This window comes from Mastigoproctus giganteus, chromosome 4 (assembly GCF_048544385.1).
Source record: "Mastigoproctus giganteus isolate SK-2022 chromosome 4, ASM4854438v1, whole genome shotgun sequence".
NCBI classification, from domain to species: domain Eukaryota; kingdom Metazoa; phylum Arthropoda; class Arachnida; order Uropygi; family Thelyphonidae; genus Mastigoproctus; species Mastigoproctus giganteus.
In genome coordinates, this window is record NC_143578.1 from 224,794,230 (window position 1) to 224,814,853 (window position 20,624).

General features: G+C 33.8%; 1 protein-coding gene across 1 annotated transcript in view; it reads right to left on the bottom strand.

The window, feature by feature from the left end:
• Window positions 1–20,624, bottom strand: part of MED23 (mediator complex subunit 23) — a 163,785-nt gene that overhangs the window by 19,863 nt on the left and 123,298 nt on the right. The window contains exons 26-31 of the mRNA XM_090372486.1: window positions 18,988–19,098; window positions 13,203–13,302; window positions 9,678–9,776; window positions 7,028–7,165; window positions 4,427–4,586; window positions 1,848–1,920 (exon numbers count right to left, since the gene is read on the bottom strand). Coding sequence (XP_090228612.1) covers window positions 1,848–1,920; window positions 4,427–4,586; window positions 7,028–7,165; window positions 9,678–9,776; window positions 13,203–13,302; window positions 18,988–19,098 — 681 coding nt within the window. The remainder of the gene's footprint in view (window positions 1–1,847; window positions 1,921–4,426; window positions 4,587–7,027; window positions 7,166–9,677; window positions 9,777–13,202; window positions 13,303–18,987; window positions 19,099–20,624) is intronic.

A 20,624-nucleotide genomic window follows, 5' to 3' on the forward strand; every position in this document is an offset into this window, starting at 1 on the left:
GTTATTTATAGAAGAGAATGCCCGGATTGTGGGGAGTGTTATGTGGGGGGAAACAAAACAACGGCTTAGGGATCGTCTGGGGGAACATTTAAATGCCATAAGAACCGCTGATTACAGTAAGTCTGCCGTGGCCGAACATTTTTGGGAGAAGCAGCATCAAATCTCCCCGGAGGACGCTATTATTTTGGATCGTGCACACGGATACTGGGAGCGTAAATGGCTCGAGGTTTACGGATTGGTTCATCCAGTAAGAATACCATGAATAGAGATAGAGGCATGCGTATTCATCCTATTTTTGAAACAATTGTATTAAGTTCGGATGAACGATTTTCTTTGCCACGTACCCGAGACATTTCCGCTTCCGGTTCTGACCAGGTGCCGATTGAACCACGTGGAGAAATACCACGTGTGGAGGTATCGTGAACCTGCTATTTAAGGAGATGTTGCAGAAAGTCATATTACTGTTGAAGAAGAGAGCTGACGCTCTCAAAAGCTCCAGGTTTTTAGCGCTTTTAATTTTATATTTTAGCTTATTTTATTGTAAACAATCTTTTATTACAGTTTTTAGTATTCCGCAATTATTGTAAATAATTTGTTTTTGATTTTATATTATATTTTTATACTATTTGTAAAAATTTTAGTTACAGTAAATTTTGTTCAATGGTCGGTGTATGAGTTTATTTCCTAGATATGAGGTTTCCCGACCTCAGAGGCCTCTTTCAGGAGATATCAGGTATCAAGGTGGGATAGAAGTAATACAGACAACATCAGAATAACTGCCTCACTATAAAAGATATAAGATAAAAGAGTTAACTGACCTGTATATAAAAAGGATCAAACAGGCTTATAGCCTGTTTGATCCTTTTGAAAGCAAAAAAAAAAAAAAAAGTAGGATACAGAGCCACTGGCATATTTCATGTGACAGGCACTATTATTAATCGCTAAAGAAAATTGGGGAGACTTTTAAAATGCCCAGACCACAAGTGTGAGCACAGTATACCCAAATGACAAGTTCGAACAGGCTCACATTATTATTATTGCAATGGCCAAAGAATGCAAGGAGGTGAATCTTTTGGTACCAGCTAGGAAAAAAAAAACAATAAAATAATAAAAAAAAATAAAAAAATTCCTCAATCACTTATTCTCACTGCCAGAAAGTGCATATACAGTTCCACCTTGAATACTGCTAAACTTTCTTCCTCAGCGTCCTGTTTCTTTTGTTCTTGGTGCAAGAATAGTAGCATTAAACTTTAGTTTTAGTTGTCAATTTTTAAGACTATATACCAGGGATAACTCATTTTGAAGTGGCATGGCTTAGTTCTGGTCATTAACTCTCTGAAGGACTGGTCTATGAAATACTGATGTTTTTGAGAGTTAAATATTTCCTTTTACATCAGCTGAGGGCAGTTGCATGTAATCAATAGGGAATGTCAGAACCCACAATGTAATGCATTGTGGGTTCTGATATTCCCTTGCATTGTAAATTCTTCCCAGAATAAAGTTTATTTACTTGTAATACTGAGGCAGATTGTGTAAATTAAATCAAACACTTGATAGACCTGAACCAAACATCAATTATTTATGAAAACAATCACAACTAGCTTTCTCTGGATCCCCTCTCTATATCTGTAGGCACTGACTGCCAGGATGCCTCAATTGCTATTTATGGTACTCTGCTAGTACTGATTGGAAATCATCATTAATAACTTTCTTAGGTAAAATGTGCTTACTATCACCATTTACACATATCAGCTACTCAGCATTACTAGCACTTAAGATATTATTTTTTAAATTAGAACTATTCCAAGCTTTATATAATGAGATAATTAAAGGCATAAATCACTTACAGGTAAAGCAGTGAGGATAAGCCCAATAGCATTCATCCAAGATTCAATATTTGATCGTGGAAGAGCAGTATGTCTGAAACAAAAAAAAAAATAAGATAACTGGTTTTGGAAAGATTTAAGCAAAGCTTATGGTGTAATATATTTAAACCTTTAATAAGAAGGTAACTGAAAATATTTAATACTGCTATAGATACAAAGGCTATTTAAAAAGTAATGGCTAGAGATGTATTTGGGCAAGCCTTCCCCAACAGCAAAACATTAAATGAATAACGGTCTATATGCAATTTTTTTTTTTTTTTTTTTTTTTTTTTTTGTTACGAGATGTTACACCTTTTTTGGCATCAGGTGACTAAACCAAAATCGCAGCCCTACTTGAAACATGTATAAATGAAGAAGTGAATTGTAGTTTCTGATTTCTGCATGCCAAAAGAGTGGTACTTTTATTGCATAACAATTCAACATCCCCACATTGACATATACATGTAACATTTGTATGTAAAAAATGAACCTTTACCATCTTCATTGATGCCTATTTACATTTTAAACACTTAGTTACTCTTCAAATAACTGTAGATATAGTTCAATTTGATTTTATTTTTCATTTGGATTTCAGGAAAGCTTTTGACACTGTTGCGCATGGAAGGCTATTCTACAAATTGGAGCAGAATGGTATTAAGGGTAAGTTGCTACAATGGATAAAAGGATGGTTGAGTGGGAGAAGACAGAGGGTGGTAATCAATGGGTGCTGCTTTTCGTGGACTAATGTTATAAGTGGAGTCCCACAGGGTTCGGTGTTGGGTCCTCTGTTGTTTTGTATATTTATCAATTATATTGATGAAGGTATATCAGGCTTAGTGTTGAAGTTTGCAGATGATACAAATGCCATTTACTGTCATTAACAATGACAGTAATGGCAGTGTGCTACTGCAACAGGATCTAGATCATTTGGGCAGATGGGCTAAGAAGTGGCAACTGAAGTTTAACCTTGACAAATGCAGAGTACTGCATATGGGTAGAAGTAACCCCAGAGAGATGTACCAACTGTGTGGTCCTACACTTAAGGTGGTAGAAAATGAAAAAGACCTGGGAGTAATTGTGCAGTCAGATATGAAGTTTTCTGAGCAATGCAGATAGGCTGCCAGGGCAGGTCATGGGGTTTTGTCAATGATATATAGGAATTTTGCTAGCAGGGAAAAGGAGGCGATTGTCCCTCTGCATAAGGCAATGGTCAGGTCACACCTTGAGTACTGCGTATAGGTCTGGAAGCCTCATTTTAGGAAGGATGTAGATTTGCTTGAGCGTGTACAAAGAAGGGCAACAAGATTGGTGAGGGGAATGAAGGGATTCTCCTACCAAGAGAAGCTTAAGTTCTGCAAATTGCAGTGGCTGGAGACTAGGCACCTGCACGGTGATCTGATTGAGGTGTATAAGGCCTTGAATAGATTGAGCACGCTGAATTCTGATGGGATCCTTCCACTTGTTCAGATTACAAACCTAAGGGGGCATAAATTCAAATTAAGAAAAGACAGATGTAGAATTGATGTGCGGAAATTTGCCTTTAGCCAGCGGGTGGTTAATTGCTGGAACAAACTTCCATCTGTCGTTGTGGAAGTTGATAGGTTAAATAAATTTAAGGAGGAACTGGACAGGCATTTGGAGGGAACGGTGTGATTTTTTTTTTTTTTTTGGCTGATGCTGCATAAGCTCATATACTTGCTTTCTTGCCTCACCACTACTACTATTTCTGCATTATTCTGAATTTATTTATATAGAGCCAGAAGCTTCAATATTCAAAACATGTGGGGGTGTGGAAATGGAAATGAAAACAATGAGAGAATAAAGAAATATTCTGAAAAAAGAATCGTTACAATGAACAGAGAATAACAGTGTTATAATTATGTGCCTAATAATTCTGTTTGTTTGTTATTACATACTCTTTTAAGCATCAAAAACAATCTTTTTATAACAGAGCAGGTCTCTACAGTAATTACCTGTTCCTGAAGTATAAACCATGCAGAATACCAAATCCAATTATGATTCTTAAGAATGTGTGGTTTAAATATCAACATTCTTGAAAAAGATTTTGGATTTGTGTTTTGAAATACAAAATTTCTTCACTACACTTACTGCCAGATTTAGAAAAGAATATTGTTAAGAAGTTCATATAAATTTTCACAAGACTTTCAGCCTAATGTTCAAATGACATATCTGCTAGATCTATCCATACTCATAAGCAAATTATTCAAAATAATTATTTTATTAAAATAAAAAATAAAGTTACTATAATGTCATAATGATTCAAATTTTGTAGGAAAATAAATATTCCAGCCTCTCAATAACATTCTGGCATACTTGCTTTGCACTGAGATGAGAAATAATTTGAATGGACATCATCTAATTTATTATTATTATTTTTTTTTGTTAACAAATCAATAAAGTAGTTTCTGTTGACTAACTATAAAATTTTAAAAAAAGAGGGGGGGGGGTCAAAATTTTTATGACAAAAACTGATAAATTCCTATGGTGAAATTAAGTGATCAGGTACCACTTGCTAGACTAATAACATTTTGAGTACTCACCCTTTGAGAACAACATCCAATAATGCATTGCCAACTGTGGAGGCAGCTACAGGAAGGGCCATTAATTCGATGCAAGTGACATGAAGTGCATGTGCTGCAGGATTTGGAAATTCGTTGAAGCGCCAGTCGGTGTGTGGGAAAGGTGATTTTCCACACATTGCTAAGAGTTGTTAAGGAAAATCTCATAATGGAGTTAAAAAATAAACCCTAATTCAAATATGGGTTTCAGCAAAAATCTAATAAATTATTCAGCTTGAAAGCTAGGATCTTTTTTTTTAGACTAGCTGATATCTGCTATGCAGATAGCGATAAGTCCCTACCCGGAGGAAAATCATGGGAATATTTAGAAAAAGGCTTTGAGCTGTTCAATAAACTAGATTTTTTTTTATGCCATCTGTCATAAAAAAAAATAATCAACTGCAAATTTGGATAACTTCAATAGTTTAGTAAAAAAATAATACTACAATAGGAATAATGCACATGAGTGAACCAAAATACAGAATATATCAGACCTAAAGGCTTATGTAAATCACTAAAGCCTTCATGAACTTTTGCAAAACTGCTAATTTACTTTTTTGTTCATAAAATATTTTATTATTATTTTTCTTTTTAATAATATGTTTATTTATTTAAAATGACATATCACATAGCATGACCTATTCACCCTCTTAAAGGGTAAATATTTTGATAAAACTGAAATTCACTTGTCAACGTTGTGTAGAGATACATATAAAATTAATATATCCCATGCATATATTAAGTGTTGTACATTGGTATAGTCAAACTATGCACTGGGTTATGTACAGATGTATAGTGAGCAATTCTGGTTTTCATCACCAGTCATGCTTTGGAGCTGTTCTCTTGAATATATCATTATGATTGTTCAGCACTCATTTTGGTCTATGAAAGTCAGTTGTTCACAAAACAGATGAAACTAAATTTTTGTACTGATTCGCAATGGCGTTGATCACTAACCACAAGGCCATTTTTATTTTTATTTATTTATTTTGCAATTAAAAAAAAATTTTTTTTTTGCAATTTTTTTATAAATTGAAAGTTTAAAATCGTCAGACAAAATTTATCGGCATCATTGTACTGTACTATGTATCGTGCACTGTTCACATGATTTGTGACAATCTAAGCCAATCAGCGCTTCTGTATCATAGCCAATCAGAGATGAGAAAGATTCCCGCCCTCAAATTAGTCACTCGTGGATGTGAGTGGTAAAGGGCCATGCGGTGAAGCATTCAGTTGGTTGTTTACCCAATTTACACTTGTTGGAAATTTATTATGTTAACATTTTTTATTAATTGTGCTATTAATAAATTAAATAATAATTAATAATAGTGATAGCATTGCGCAGTTTTTGCCAATCATGTTATAAGGTTTTTCATTTAATAGAATAAAGAGATGCCATGTCTGGTAAAAGAAATTCATTGAATACTAGTGCAAATGAAAGTATGAAAAAGGCACATCGATCTATCACATTTGAAAATAAAATGGAGGTTATTGAGAGGATGGAACCTGGTGAAAGTTGCCCTAATGTGTGTAGGGCTATGAATATGCCTCCATTAACTATTACTACAACTATGAAGAATGCTAATAAAATAAAACAATTGATGCAGAGTGGTAGGTCAAATTTTTGGTGCCCGGAACCTAACCCTGTGATTTCCGATTGACTCCATTATATAAAGGGTTTCATTTGCACTGATTTCACTTGCACCTGTTCCCCCAGGTACCTAATCCCAGCATAAATTGAGGACTACTTGTATATATATTTAGAAAATGGAATCAGATATTTCCTTACCTTACCGTTCACACAAAGAATTTAATCAGATTCTGAAGTTTTAGTATGGAACTTTTATGGAAAGGCTTTCTCAGAGGATAAAAACTGATACGCAGGCTCCTGTAAACTTACAAATTGCAAGCCAATTGGATGAGAACAGCTATTCTATGTGTTTGAAAAAGTTAATTGTTAGGTTCACTTGGCTGCTTGACACTGTGGTAAGAGTTCAAGCTAATATTAATGAGCTGGAACTCTTGAAAAATTAGGAAAAAAACTCTTGTAAGATTAAAAAAAGAAGAAAAAAAGAAAAGAAAGTCTACTAGAAGAGAAGATCACAAACTAGTTAGAACAACACCACTATGGCTTTCTTCTATTGAAGTTCCTGAGAAATTAAGAGAAATAACTAAATTAAATTAGGCTTAATTTAGTTATTTCTCTGCACTGAATTCAGAAGAATATTTTGGAATGCAAAAAATACACCACTCCGGGCGAGGCAACTAGGACTTTTCAATGTGTGAATTTAGTATTATAAGATACAAAAAAAAAATAAAAAATAAAATAAACTAGCACAGAAATTATATAAAAAATAAATTCTTCTTGGGTGTAATTTACAATATGCTGTATTGCATCTGAAAGAAACATTTTAAAAACACACAAAAGAGCACAAACCTTATTTACAGAGAATTCCTCTGGTCTGTGAGAAAAATCAAATGCTGGACTTTTTCCAGTGAAATATGTAGAATTATATTAAACATTCCTATAGCTGTGCTGTAAATTTTAAATGTTTGCATATTCAACATTATATCAAAGGATACTATCTACCATACGACCAATGAGCTTGATATAATAATCAAGGTCTGGAATCCAGTCAACTTCGTCATGAGCTTTTTGCATATAATTTAAATAGCCTTCACTAAGGGACCAGCCTCTTGGTCGAATATCCTTCAGGGATCCTAAATATTAAAATAAATAAATTGTTGATAAATAAAAAATTTTAAATTGAATCCAAAATTTGTAACTGTAAATATCGTCCACAATTTGAACAAGTTAGGACTATATTTAAAATACGATTTTTTAATTAAAACACAGTTTAAATCATGCAACAGTGTACAGTAGGCCCTCATTATAACACGGTTCACTTTACACTGATTAGCTATAATGCTGTTCTTACATTATAACCTGTATTCACTATAACACTATCACAACTCATTATAGCACTGTTTTACCAGTGTACAGAATGAATTTTTGAATTGAATTCATTTACAGACTGAATTTTTAGCATTTTTAAAGAAAAGGCAATTAGCCTATATGAAGATCTGAAGAAAGCTCCCTAAAAAAAAAAAAAAAATGTGGAACCATCTAATTCTAGTAAGGGCTGGTTTGATATATTTAAAAATTGCTATAACCTACACAGCAGCAATCCAGGGAGAAGCCACATGTGCAGATGAAGGAGGAGCTGAAAATTTCAAAAAAGAACTTGTTAAAATTATTGAAGAGGAGTGTTATACTGCTCAACAAGTTTTTAACAGAGATGAAACAGGAATTTTTTGGAAACAAATACCTAAAAGAAGTTTCATATCGAAAGAAGGAAAAATCATGCGAGGCTTCAAAGCGGCGAAGGATCGGTTATTATTGGGTGGTAACGCTGCAGGGGATTTTAAATTAAAACCCCTTTTAGTTAACCATTCACAAAATCCAAGGGCTCTTAAAGGGTTCACTAAATTAAACCTATATGTAATTTGGAAGGCTAATAAAAAAGCCTGGGTAACCAAGTCTCTTTTCATTGGTACTCTGAATTCATTTGTCCGGAAATGGAAAGATATTGTGCGAAAAATAACTTTGATTACAAACCAATTCTGATCACGAACAACATGCCAGGATATCCAAGCAAAGACAGCTCAGAAGACTTGAACTTGGAGGCATGTAAAAATTTTTTACATGCCTCTAAACACTGCATCTCTGATCCAACCAATGAATCAAGGTGTTATTGCCATATTTAAAGCTTACTACATAAGGAACACCTCTTCCCAAGCTTTTAAGGCCAACACTGGTGAAAATGTACCGAGTTTTGGAAATCCTACAGCATAAAACTACCATCTACAACATTTCAAGTGACAGGGATGAAGTGCCTCAGAAAGCCATGAATGGAGTGTGGAAGAAAGTTTGGAAAGATTGAAGAAAGGATTCCCAAGAACCTTATGATTCAGTTGAGAATCAAAGATTCTTGTACAAGAGATGATCGACGACAACAGGGATGGTCTCTCTAATGAAGAACTCATGAAAATGACAAAAGAACAAGAGTGCAATTGAGTGGGAAGATGATCAAGATCCTACAGATAAAGAACTGATAAAGTCGCTGACCTCAAAAGAACTTAGTGAAGCTTTTGAACACTACATACCCTATTCCCTATACACCGTATTCCCATAAGGGAATACGGTGCTCTCTTAGTTGGTTGGTTTAGTGTTTAATAGTGCATTGGCAACTAAGGCCATGATGCGGCAAGTCATAATTAAAGCCAATACAAAAAATTTGGTAGCCTATAAACTGGCTACCACATCAAGAAGGTAAACATGATGTACTCTGGTATAAAGGTAAATAAAATATATAAACTTAAATCTTTCAATAAATAGTTTAATTGATTGTAAAAAGTTAAAAACATCAGACATGCACTCGCTTAGTGCTCTGTTTTGGGAACGAATTATCAGCGGTGGTTCCCTGTACTTAAAGATAAGCAATATCTTGAATGGATGACTTTCAATGCACTTTTGGGCTCAAGACAAGACATGATTATAAGTAAGATGTAAACATTTACATAATTTCTGCAAGCCTCCAGCAATTTAAGCAATTTAATTTCTATTTTCTACTTTGAATAACTACCCCAGGGTCTACAACTGGTGTTTCAGTAGAGTGGATTAGTTGCTGGGTGCTTTCTTCGTAAAGTCTGGTTTTGAGTAGTATCATAGACTGAAGAATTTCTGTTCATTTTTTCATTTGGGGTTTGGGTTAGCTAATTTTGAGTGCAGGTGACATATCGAACAGCCAAATTTGCCTTGGATGCATAAAGCTACAGACCTACAAGCATTGAAAGGGCTGCTATTATCTCATTGGAAGTGTTTTCACATTATCTCATTTGGAACTTTTTTGGGGGGGGGGGGGGGTGAAATCCTGTTTTGTATTTAATATTTGTAAATTCATTTGTAAGAGTTCTCTCTCTATTATGTTAAAATGCATGCATTTTTTTTTTTAAATTTCCATTATAGTATTATTATTATTTTATTTTCTAATAATAATTACAACAGACATTAAAACTTAAGACATTATTGCACATAGATAGTTTCAACATGTTTGGTGACTCTTCTAGTATAGCAATACATAATCATTCATACATTATGCCATTGATTAGTAAGCACTAATATTTAAATTATATTTTCAAAATTCATATTTTTTATAATGAGAGAACTCACCTATAATGGCAGACACCAGTTTCCTCTTCAACACAGGTCGGTCTTTTAGTTTCTGTTCATAATAATGAAGGGTGTTATATAAATATGTCACAGGCCAGTCTGAAATGAAAACAAAATTACTTTCAGAAATGATACAACTGATTGTTACTTTTTGCATATTAATGCATCAGTTTTGTTTTTAGTGCTTAAATATTTTTCCTAACGTTAATAAAAAATGTTTAATACATTTTAGGCAGAGGTGGACATTCAAAGTAGTAGTAGTAGTAGCAGATGATGCAAAAAAAAAAAAAAAAAAAAAATCAAGCTTATACGGTATCAGCAAAACACACAAATTTATTCAAACCATCTGCTTCCACAACAATAGATCAGACTATTCCAAAAATCAACCACTTGCTGACTCAATAAAAACTTTTGCATATCCATCCTGCAACCATCTTTTCTCAACTTAAATTGGTTCTCCCTCATGTGGATGAAAATTAAATTAAATTACATTTTTTTTTTATAAATGCAAAGGAAAAAAAATTTAAGCATTAAAAACAAAAACTGACAATTTATCAAGTGGAAGGTGGAAGAATTTCATTCATATTCAGCTTGCTCAATCCATTCAAGGCCTTAAACAACCTCAATCAGATTACCCCGCAAGTGTCTATGCTGCAATTTGTGGAACTGAAGCCTTTCTAGGTAAGAGCACTCTTTTGTTCCCTTTGCAGAGAAGGGCAACAATCTGATTGTCCTTCTCTGCACCAATTATGGCATATCTACATCCTTCCTAAAGTGAGGCCTCCAGACCTATATATGATATTCAAGGTGAAGCCTAACCATGGCTTTGCACAAAGAGATAATCACCTCCTTATCCATGCTAACAGAGTTTGTGTATATCATTCACAAAACCCAATGAACTTTCCTGGCAGCATATCTGCATTGCTCAGAGAATTTCATATCTGACTGCACAATTGCACCAGAGGTTTTTCTTTATTTTCAACAAACGCGATTGTAGTATCACACAGTACCTTGCATTTGTCAATATTAAACTTCAACTGCCATTTCTCAGCTCATTAACCTAAATTTTCAAGATCTTGTTGCAGTAGCATACCATCATTACTGTTACTGTTGTTAACCACCCTATGAACCTTTGTATCATCTGAAAACTTTGACATTAGGCCTGACATACCCTAATCAATATCATTAATAGACACTGAAAACAACAATAGGCCCAGCGCTGAACTCTGAAGAACTCAACTAATAACATTAGTCCACAAAGAGCAGTGCCCATTGATAACTACTATCTTCTTCCACTTAACCATCCATTTATCCATAGCAGAAATAATGCTATATTTCTCTAGTTTATACAGCAGTCTATGTGCAACTGTATCAAAAGTCTTCCTGAAATCCAAGTATACGATATCAAAATTATTTTTTTTGCATCCAGTTTCTTGGTCACTGCATCATAGTAACCTATCAGATTGGTTAGAAAAGACCACCCCTTAATAAATCTGTGCTATCCAGATGGTCTTGGATAGCACAGATTTATTAAGGAATTACTACTTTAACCAGTGACTCCAACATTTCCCTGGAAATGTTAAAAGGTCTGTAATTACTCATGTCACTGTTTAATCGCCCATTATGAATTAGGGATACATTTGTATGTCTCCAGGCCATAGAGAACTCTCCTGAATCCAAGAATGCTCTCATGATTACAGCTAAGGGTTTACTCACCTTTAATATAGATGTATAGGTGCTTTTTTTTATGTTCTGTTTCAACAATTTCTCTTCCATTTTCCTTTCAGTTATCACAAAGTCATTTAGCTCCCCGATGGAATTTGATAATCTTTAGACATCACCTCCCCTCCCGTAGAGAATTCCTTATGTGTGAATGTAGATGTAAAATATCTATTCAAATTGTCAGCAACCTGAGCAGGGTTATCAACAGTTAACCCACTCACATCAAGTGACCCAATTTAATATAACCCCGTCCATCTACTATTAATATAAGCAGAGAAGTCTTTCCTGCTTTTCTGGGAATTTTTTGCCAGAGACTTCTCATAATCTGCATAACCTTTCTGCTGCACTTTTCCAATCAGTTTGATTGGAAAAGTGCCAATGTGTCTCCAATACATAAGGGCGGTTCTAAAAGTGAAGTGGGAAATTATCAGCAGATCAGTCTAACTTTAGTAGTAGGGAAAATCATGGAGACAATGATCAAGGGTGGAATTCAGGATCATTTAGATAGAAATGGAATTCTGAAGGATAATGAGCATGGTTTTGTAAAAGGAAAATCATGTTAACTATTGTCTAGTGGCATAGTGTTTGGGTTGGGGGGTGCCTCCGGTGGTTTCCCAAAGCTGCATCGTATACTCTGTGAAAGCCAGAAGTGTGTTGTTTTATGAAGTGTAGTGTTGGGTTGTGTTGTCATTTGGCTTTCTGCCACAGGGCCCCTGATGGGACTCCATGTTGTCCACCACTAACCTCTGGGAGGTAGTCCCAAAATCTCTGGCTGGTCTCTGCCAGGGTCGCCTGACAGAGACAAAAAAAAAAGAAAAAAAAAAAAAAGAAAAAAAAAAGGGGGGGAGGGGGAGAGAGGGAGGGGGAGAGAGAGAGAGAGAGAGAGAGAGAGAGAGTAGGAAAATGAGGACAGTTTAGGGGGAGAAAAGAGGGCAACAGAATGAGCCTTGAGGATGATAGCGAAGGTATCCTCAAGTGAGATGGAGATGTCTTCATCAGGCAAAAGAGGGGGAAGGAGAAGGGGAACAAAAGTGATAGTGCAAGGGAGAACTGCGTAGATCGCCATTTGGCAGGTAGAGTCAAGTCCAGGTTATTTTCTTTGAGTCAAGTCCAAGTGATGTTTAGATTTTTAGATTCAGTGATTGTCTGATTGTTAAAAGTCTAAGGGTACAGAGTGGACACTGGAATTGACACTGAAAATCTGAGGGGCGGAAAAGACTGCTTGACTCAATGAATTCCATTGAGTGCTGACGGCAGTGCTAGGGTATGGAAACAGCAGCATGAATGAACGGACCCATCATGCCAGGAGTCAGCACTGTAGGCCAGTGATGGAAGTGTAATGGTGTGAGGAATATTTTTGTGGGACACATTAGATCATATGATACCAGTGGCTCTATGTTTGAATGCTAATCACTACTTGAACATTGTTACCAACCATGCATGCTAACAGATTATCCATCTAAGAATGGTTTCTTTCAAAACAAACACAGATGAGGTTTCTTCTTTCAGAATGACTTTACCATACTTCACTGCCTGCTTAGTTACTGGATCTCAACATAACTGATCATCTGTGGAATGAATTGCATGCAGCAAGGAATTACTGTACAATCTGAGGCAGGAGTGGAATCCTTTTGGCACCCTGTGGAGTCCCTTCTCTGAATAATTTCAGGTTCTGAGAGCTAAAGGAAATGCTACTAACTATTAAGTTGGTGCACCTAATAAACTAATCACTCAGCATAGTTCCAAACAGATATATATATTTATATATATATGCGTATATACAATAACAGCTTGCACACTAACCATGAAACTTGTAGAGACAACCTAACTGATCAAGAAGATTTTCTACTGACATGGATACAGATGGCAACTCCAAAAACCGATGGATTACAATGTCCATTACCTATAAATATAATAAGTTTAGTTTAAAAAAATTGCTAAAATTAGAATGTGAATACAATATATACACAAAAAAGAAAATTACTTAGATGTTTTGTAAAGCAAATTTTAAATTTCTAACTTAAAAAATCAACTTTCATGAATACAAAATGTAAAAATGTTTAGGTAACTGAACAAAAAACATTTTTTATTCTATTAAATAAGTAATAATTCAAATTAATTTTTCCACACACTGTTTTTAAACTTTCTGATTACTGAAATCTATTTTATGAATTTTTTTCAGGATTGATATAACTGCATGCAGTTATGTCAGGGCATCATTAGTTAGGAAGGATAATAAAAAATACTCCTTTATCAATTCAGGAATGATACATTTAACTTGTTATACAGGCTGACCTCAATTAACGCAGTTAATTCGTCCTGCGGGCGCATTTCACAAAACGGAAATGCGTTAATCGAATATAATAATCAATAGAAAAAATTATAATTGGTCCTTGACGTTCAGGAATACCCATAAAAAAATACCTTTTAAATATCTTTTTAACTGTATACCATGTAAAAGAATGAAAATAATTATGGAATTAAATGTTTATTGCATGAAACAGCAGTTCCCAAACTGTGCACTGTGGAATATTTTAAATTTTCGAAGGAAACACAGCGATACTCGACATTTGTCGGACACCACACAAACTACTATCTAGTTCAGGGGTGGCCAACAAGTCGATTGCAGCTTTAATTTCGGTCGATCATGACGAATTTTAAATATATATAAAAAATAGATTAGTCAAAATCTAAATGTTATTATTATTACGAGCCCCACTGCATACGTTTATTACAAATCCATTGAACCACGTGACTACTCTTGTCGCCGCGCAGCTACATAGCGGAGAGCATAGTGTATGTGTCAAATTCTTATTTAGCTTACTTAATATTAATAACTGGACAGTGCTTATACGTTAATTTAATACCCTTTGATTTAAAATGAATACTATGAAAAGGAGTAAAATGTATCATTTTCATCAAGAGTGAGAACTAGAATCTTTTTTGTAATGATAAAAGAAACATGTTTTTTGATTTGCAATGCTTCCGTGGCTATACCCAAAAAAAGGAAATTTAGAAAGGCACTTCAATGCACTCCATGGTAAATACCAATTGGATTTTCCGCTTAATAGTGACCTTAGAAAAAATAAATTAAAAGAACTTAAATTCGGATTATTCGCACAACAAAATTTCTTCGTGACACCTAACTTACAATCTACAGCAGTAACTGTAGCATCATTTAAAGTGATTCATCTTCTTGCAAAAAAATGCAAACCATTTTCTGATGGTCAATTCATCAAAGACGCATTTTTAGAAATAACAGATTTTTGAAAATTTCAAGAACAAATATGAAATTAAAAGTGCTCTTCAAGATCTGTAATTATCTCGAAATACTGTGATGCGACGCATCGAAAAAATTAGTAAAAATGTGAGTGAACAATTGCGTGCTCATACTGCTAATTGTGTGTCCCTTTTCTTCACAACTGGATGAATCTACAGACGTCAGTGATACAGCTTAATTGCTGGTTCATATGGTTTCTGATGATTTTGCCACTAGAGAAGAACTGCTGGGTATGGTTTTGTTAAAAGAAAGAACTAGAGGTCTTGATATATTTAACGCATTCAAAAATTTTATTGAAAAAATTAAATTACCACTATTTAAGCTCGTATCAATAACAACAGTTGGAACTAAAGCAATGACAGGGCATCTTAATGGATTCATTGCACTGTGCCAAAAGGATGATGAATTCCCACAGTACCATCCACCAACAAGTGTTAGCCAGAAAAAGATTAAATAGTAAAAGTGTTATGGACATCGCTTTCTAAATCGTGAATTCCATCAGAGGACAATCTCTTCAAAGGAGACTTTTCAAAATGCATCTCGATGAAAATGAATAAGATATGATATTACACACATGTGAGGTAGCTGAGTTGGAGTAAGTTTCTACAGAGATTTCGAAATTTGATGAATGAAATTAAAAAATTTGTTGATCAAAGGGAAGATGATTATCAGTAGCTACAAGATATGGGTGGTTGTATGATCTGGCTTTTTTGGCAGATTTTACCAGTAAATTAGGTGATGTGAATTTGGAATTATAAGGAAAAAAAAATAAAAATGTGGGTGACATGATTAATAGTATTTCTGCATATAAATATAAATTTTTGGCAATGGCTAAGGATCTCAAAGAAAAAAAATTCGATCATTTTGCAAATACGCAAGATCATTTGCAAAAGTATCCTGTTTTTGAATTTAATAGTGAGAAATATGTTTCTGAAATTGAGAAAGTTGTGGATGATTTTGAAACTAGATTCAGTGATTTTAAAACAATTGAAGACATTTTTCAATATATTTCTTATCCATTTAATGTCGACTTAAATACGAAACAAATTGCAGAAAAAAAAAAAAAAAAACGCTGAGATTTTTCACATGGAGAAAATATTACAATGCAAAACGATATCTTCCTAAAACCCGGATCACAGAAAAAGACTTTTAGAAATATGTTTGCAGAGAAAAGTACCCAAATGTGAAAAATTGCAGTGAACTTTTAAATTCCTGTTTCGGTTCCACATATCTATGTGAATTGGCCTTTTCGTATTTGAAACAAACAAAGAATCGCTCTACTCTTACAGACTTGCATACAGAAGATTCTTTACGGTTGGCCTTATTACAGTACATCTCAGATTTTGAAAGCTTGGCAGATGACACGAAGACATGAACTTCACATAAATTAAAAATTTATGTACGCATGAATTTAAAATAAGCTTTCTGAATTGTACTTAATTTTAAAATTTATAAAACGACATTTTTCAATATGTGTTGATTAACTTTTTTTAACCATGTGCAATTAAATTCTTGATATGGTAGATTGCAGCACATTTTGAAGAAAAAAAGTAGATCGCATCACAAATTAAGTTGGCCATCCCTGATCAAGTTCATAGTTTTAACATTTATCAAATTGTCTGGACCTAACTACTTAATAAACGGAACTGTTAGGTATTTCTTTTAGTCTAGGTGTGCCGTGAAAAAATTACTGAGATACTAAGGGTGCCATGAACTGAGAAAGTTTGGGAATCTCTGACATAAAACACACAATGGAGAAACAATTTGTTACGGAAATATTTGAACAGCGTTGACTCTCTCTTTTCATCAATTAATTTCTGATAGCCGACAACAATCTTCTCTGGGCCCTGGCAAAATAAATATCGCAGAGAACCTCAAACCTTTTGTTTGAGGTTCTCTGCGATACGAAAGATTTCATCTAGCTATTTTACCGTTATCTCCTTCGCAGTAACATTTTCATCTGGCTCATTTAAAAATTTGAATTTTTAAATGCAAGTCTGCATTGACTTTATTAGCGGGAGACAAACAAGTAACATGTCTTCTTCCGATAGTTGATGGAACACACCGAGGCAGGCAAACGTTTGTTTATTGCCCGTCCGACACATGGTAAGCTTAAAGTGCAATTCAAATCTCTTTAAACTATCACATAAAAAAAAAAAAAAAAAAAAAAAGGATCGCGTTAACTGGAAATTTGCACTGTGTAAAGTGGTATAATTTTTTCAAATAGCGGTAACTGAAAAAAAGCGTTAATCAAACTCGCATTATGCGAGGCCTGGCTGTATAATATTTGTAAATGAGCTCTTAGTGTGTTAACTTTGTGACACACTAAGAGCTCATTTATCAAACAATGTAAGGCTGGGTGGGAGGGACAGAGGGAGGGGTATTGCATGTCTAAAAATAATTTAGACATGCAATACCCCTGTTGATGCACACAAAGAAAGACATACATAATGAATGATTATTCATTACAAGGTTTAAATTTAAACCTACTTGCTCATTTAGTATATCACAAAGGCAATCGCACAATTAGTTGAGTGAGGTAGTTTTAAACTGACAAAATTAACTGTTAGCATGTAGACTTAATTTCTTCAAACATTCTCACCGTGCCTAAAAGTGGGAAGAAATCTCATATGTTCAAAATTTCGATTTATGACTCATTTGTAAATGTCCAAACTTATGCAATTTACTATATCAAGCCATAATATTCATCATCACTCAAATTTGTTATACCTAAAGTGGGAGGGTGTACAATCACTGTGAAAGTACAAATCAGTCCTGTCTGGGTACAGTCTTCCATTCACTATTCTTCTCTTCCTCCTACTCTGCTGTTAATTTCCTGCTAGATTTTTAGCTCTATTCAGAGTAAGCCTTCTTTCTTCTAATGCTTGCTTTACAGCATTGATTCACCTTTTTCTTAGTGGGCTTATTACTATTTATTTTTGCTTTGAATAGCTGATTAGCTAATCTCCCCTTGCTTATTCTATCTGTATACCTGTATTATCTTAAGTTTGCCTCACTTACCTTTGATAGTATATCTTATCCCAAGATTCTTTTCTTATTTCCTCATTTGTAATATGGTTTTGCCACTGCTTACATCTGTTAGTCCATTCATCTCTTAAAATTCTCATTTCTGATTATTTCCTTTATTTCTTAACCAGCTCTCAACTTCATAGGTTAAAATAGGCTCAGATGCTATAAATATTACTTTTTGTCATTTGTTCTAAATGATTGGCAAATTTCTCTTTTGTTCTAAATGAATTTATTTAATGGAATCCCTCTAACTGGTCCATGAAAATTATAAAAAGTGGTGATAAGGTGCAGCCCTGTCACACTCCAAGTCCAACCGTTAACCATTTTCCACTTTTACTGGGTAGATTTACCAAGTACTTTTGTTATCTCTGCTTGTAGGCTAGTTGAGCAACAGAACAGCAGTGTTGTCCAAGACTGCTCATCATAAAAAGACTGTTACTAATTGTAAGGACAGAAGACAGTCTTCTGCACTGTACACTTGGTAACAGTCTTCAAACCTTCCTGATTAGGCTTGATGACAGGATTCAACATGGAATCCAGAAATGTGCTGGTTATTAAGCAGTTACACTGTGTGGGAGTTTAACTTCCTTAATGTAATACCCTGTAAAAAAAATTCACTTGAAAACAATTCACACTTTAATTAGTAATTAGTGTTATTCACATTTTGAATAAGAGTTTAATCTCACTGAAAGTAGCTTATTTTATGTTTCCAAAAAAAAAAATAATAAATAAATAAATAAATAAAATCTGATCGTGAAAATGCTGTTTGTAATTAAGAGCACACAGTGTTTGTGCAAAATTACAGTAGTCTTTTACCATTTTTGTTAGAATTACCCACCTCTTCAAATTTTCCTAATTTTCATTTCCTACTACTAATCTTTCTTTCTTTGTTATTAGTTTCACTGCTCTTTCTAAGATTTTACAGAAATAATATTATACTAAACAAAAACATTGAGAACCTTAAGAGTCTTTAGATATTAATTAATTCCAATGATCAATCTTAGTCTTTCATATCTTCAAATTGATGAAATATGACCCAGATAGGCAAGTGATAGTGCTCTTTTAAAATTCATTTAAATTTTGTGAAGGATGAAAAAAAATTAAACATTTTATGGAATAAAAATTTCTTGCAAGTAATTGAAATAAAAATACATTGTATTTTTAACAGTGCTAAAATAAATAAGAATGAAAAAAAAAATCAAAAAGTTTAAAATTTTAATAACTGTCAAACTTTCTAATTTACATCAGTAATTATTGAAAATAGGAAATTATACTCACAGGTAAAAATCTCAGGCAAACATTTCCAAAATACACAGGGAGATAGGTATGCTGGCTGCTCTGTGCACTGAGATCTTGCAAACATTCAAAATAAAATTTCTCTGGATATTTCTTAAAAAAAAAAAAATAAAAAAAAATAAATAAATAAATGACTTGAAAAGAATATTTAACTCATGTTAAATACAATTTAATATATTCCAGACAGCATTTGCAGTCTAGTTATTTAGTGGTGTTCTGGAATATGTGCATTGATAAAATAAGTCATGACATTATAAAAATGTAGAAAGTACATCATTAATATGCATTGATAATTTAAATATTATTTAAGACCACCTTTGACCAAATTTTAATATTAATTTTTTTGATAAATATGCCTATTTACACACGTGCACACACACTTCCAATACTTTGAGAAATTTTTATGAAAAAGTACTGGGACCAAGATCTACAACTCCTGAAGTGGGGGGGGGGGGGAACCAACTGCCTGGCCTCCATGCTCATCTGATTTAAACTCACTAGATTTCTTCTTGTGGGGCCATTTAAAGTCATTGGTGTATTTGACGGTAGCTGATGTGGAAATTCTCGGCAATTGAATTGTGGCAGGTTGTGAGACAATACGAAACATGCCAGGAATTTGGCATCTTCGCGAGTCCATGAGAAGTCGATGTGAGGCCTGTATTCAGGCAGAAGGTGGACATTTTAAACAATTACTATAAGGTGATGTGATTATAAAATATTTTTATTGTCTACGTATCAGGAACTCATTCCTGAAGTTTGCCGTGTATTTTTGAGACACCCTGTATATATGCAGGTGGTAGATGACTTTCATCAACCGGTAAAATACCACCACTTTGCTTATTGGAGGCTTGAAGTGGTGAACCACCCATGTTTAGTCTCTAGAGCAAAGTTTCTGGCATCCCCCTCTCCCCATACTTTTCCTTCAACCCATGCACGGTACTAAGTACTATAGGTTTTGATACCTTTTGTGTTTGGGGTTTTCATACAAAAAAAAAAAAAAAATAATATATATATATATATATATATATATATATATATATATATATATATAAAATGTTTTCACTAATTTTTACACAGTATTATATTCTTATTATATGAAATATGGCAATTAAATGAATATTTAAATATCGAAACTTTTCTCTATGCCATAGCATTTTGGGCTCTAGTTAAGATACTTACCTTCTGTCCATTATGTCGGGGAATTCCATTTTCAATGATGGAAATGCAAACTGTCATTTCACGATTAGTTATTATGGCCAACATCAATCTGATAACAGCTTTCAAGAATTTTTATTTATTTTTTCAAGCAGTTTTTTGAAGTTTACTGTGAGAAATCTGATTATAATTACTTTTTTTTCTCTGCTTCTTAGCCAAGTTTGAGAATCAAGTTAAATAGGAACAAAAAGCATGTAGGTACTTAACTATATAACTGATACATAAGAAAATATGCTTTCTTGCAATTAGTGCTGGTCTGCCATTTTTTGCTTCTCACTATATTTAAGTCTTATTTTGATGGTAATCCACCGTTTTGAAAGATAAAATTCTTACCACCTTTAATTTTCACTTTATACTGCTATTACAAAACAAATCAATCATATTTCTTAAATAAGCATTGATAT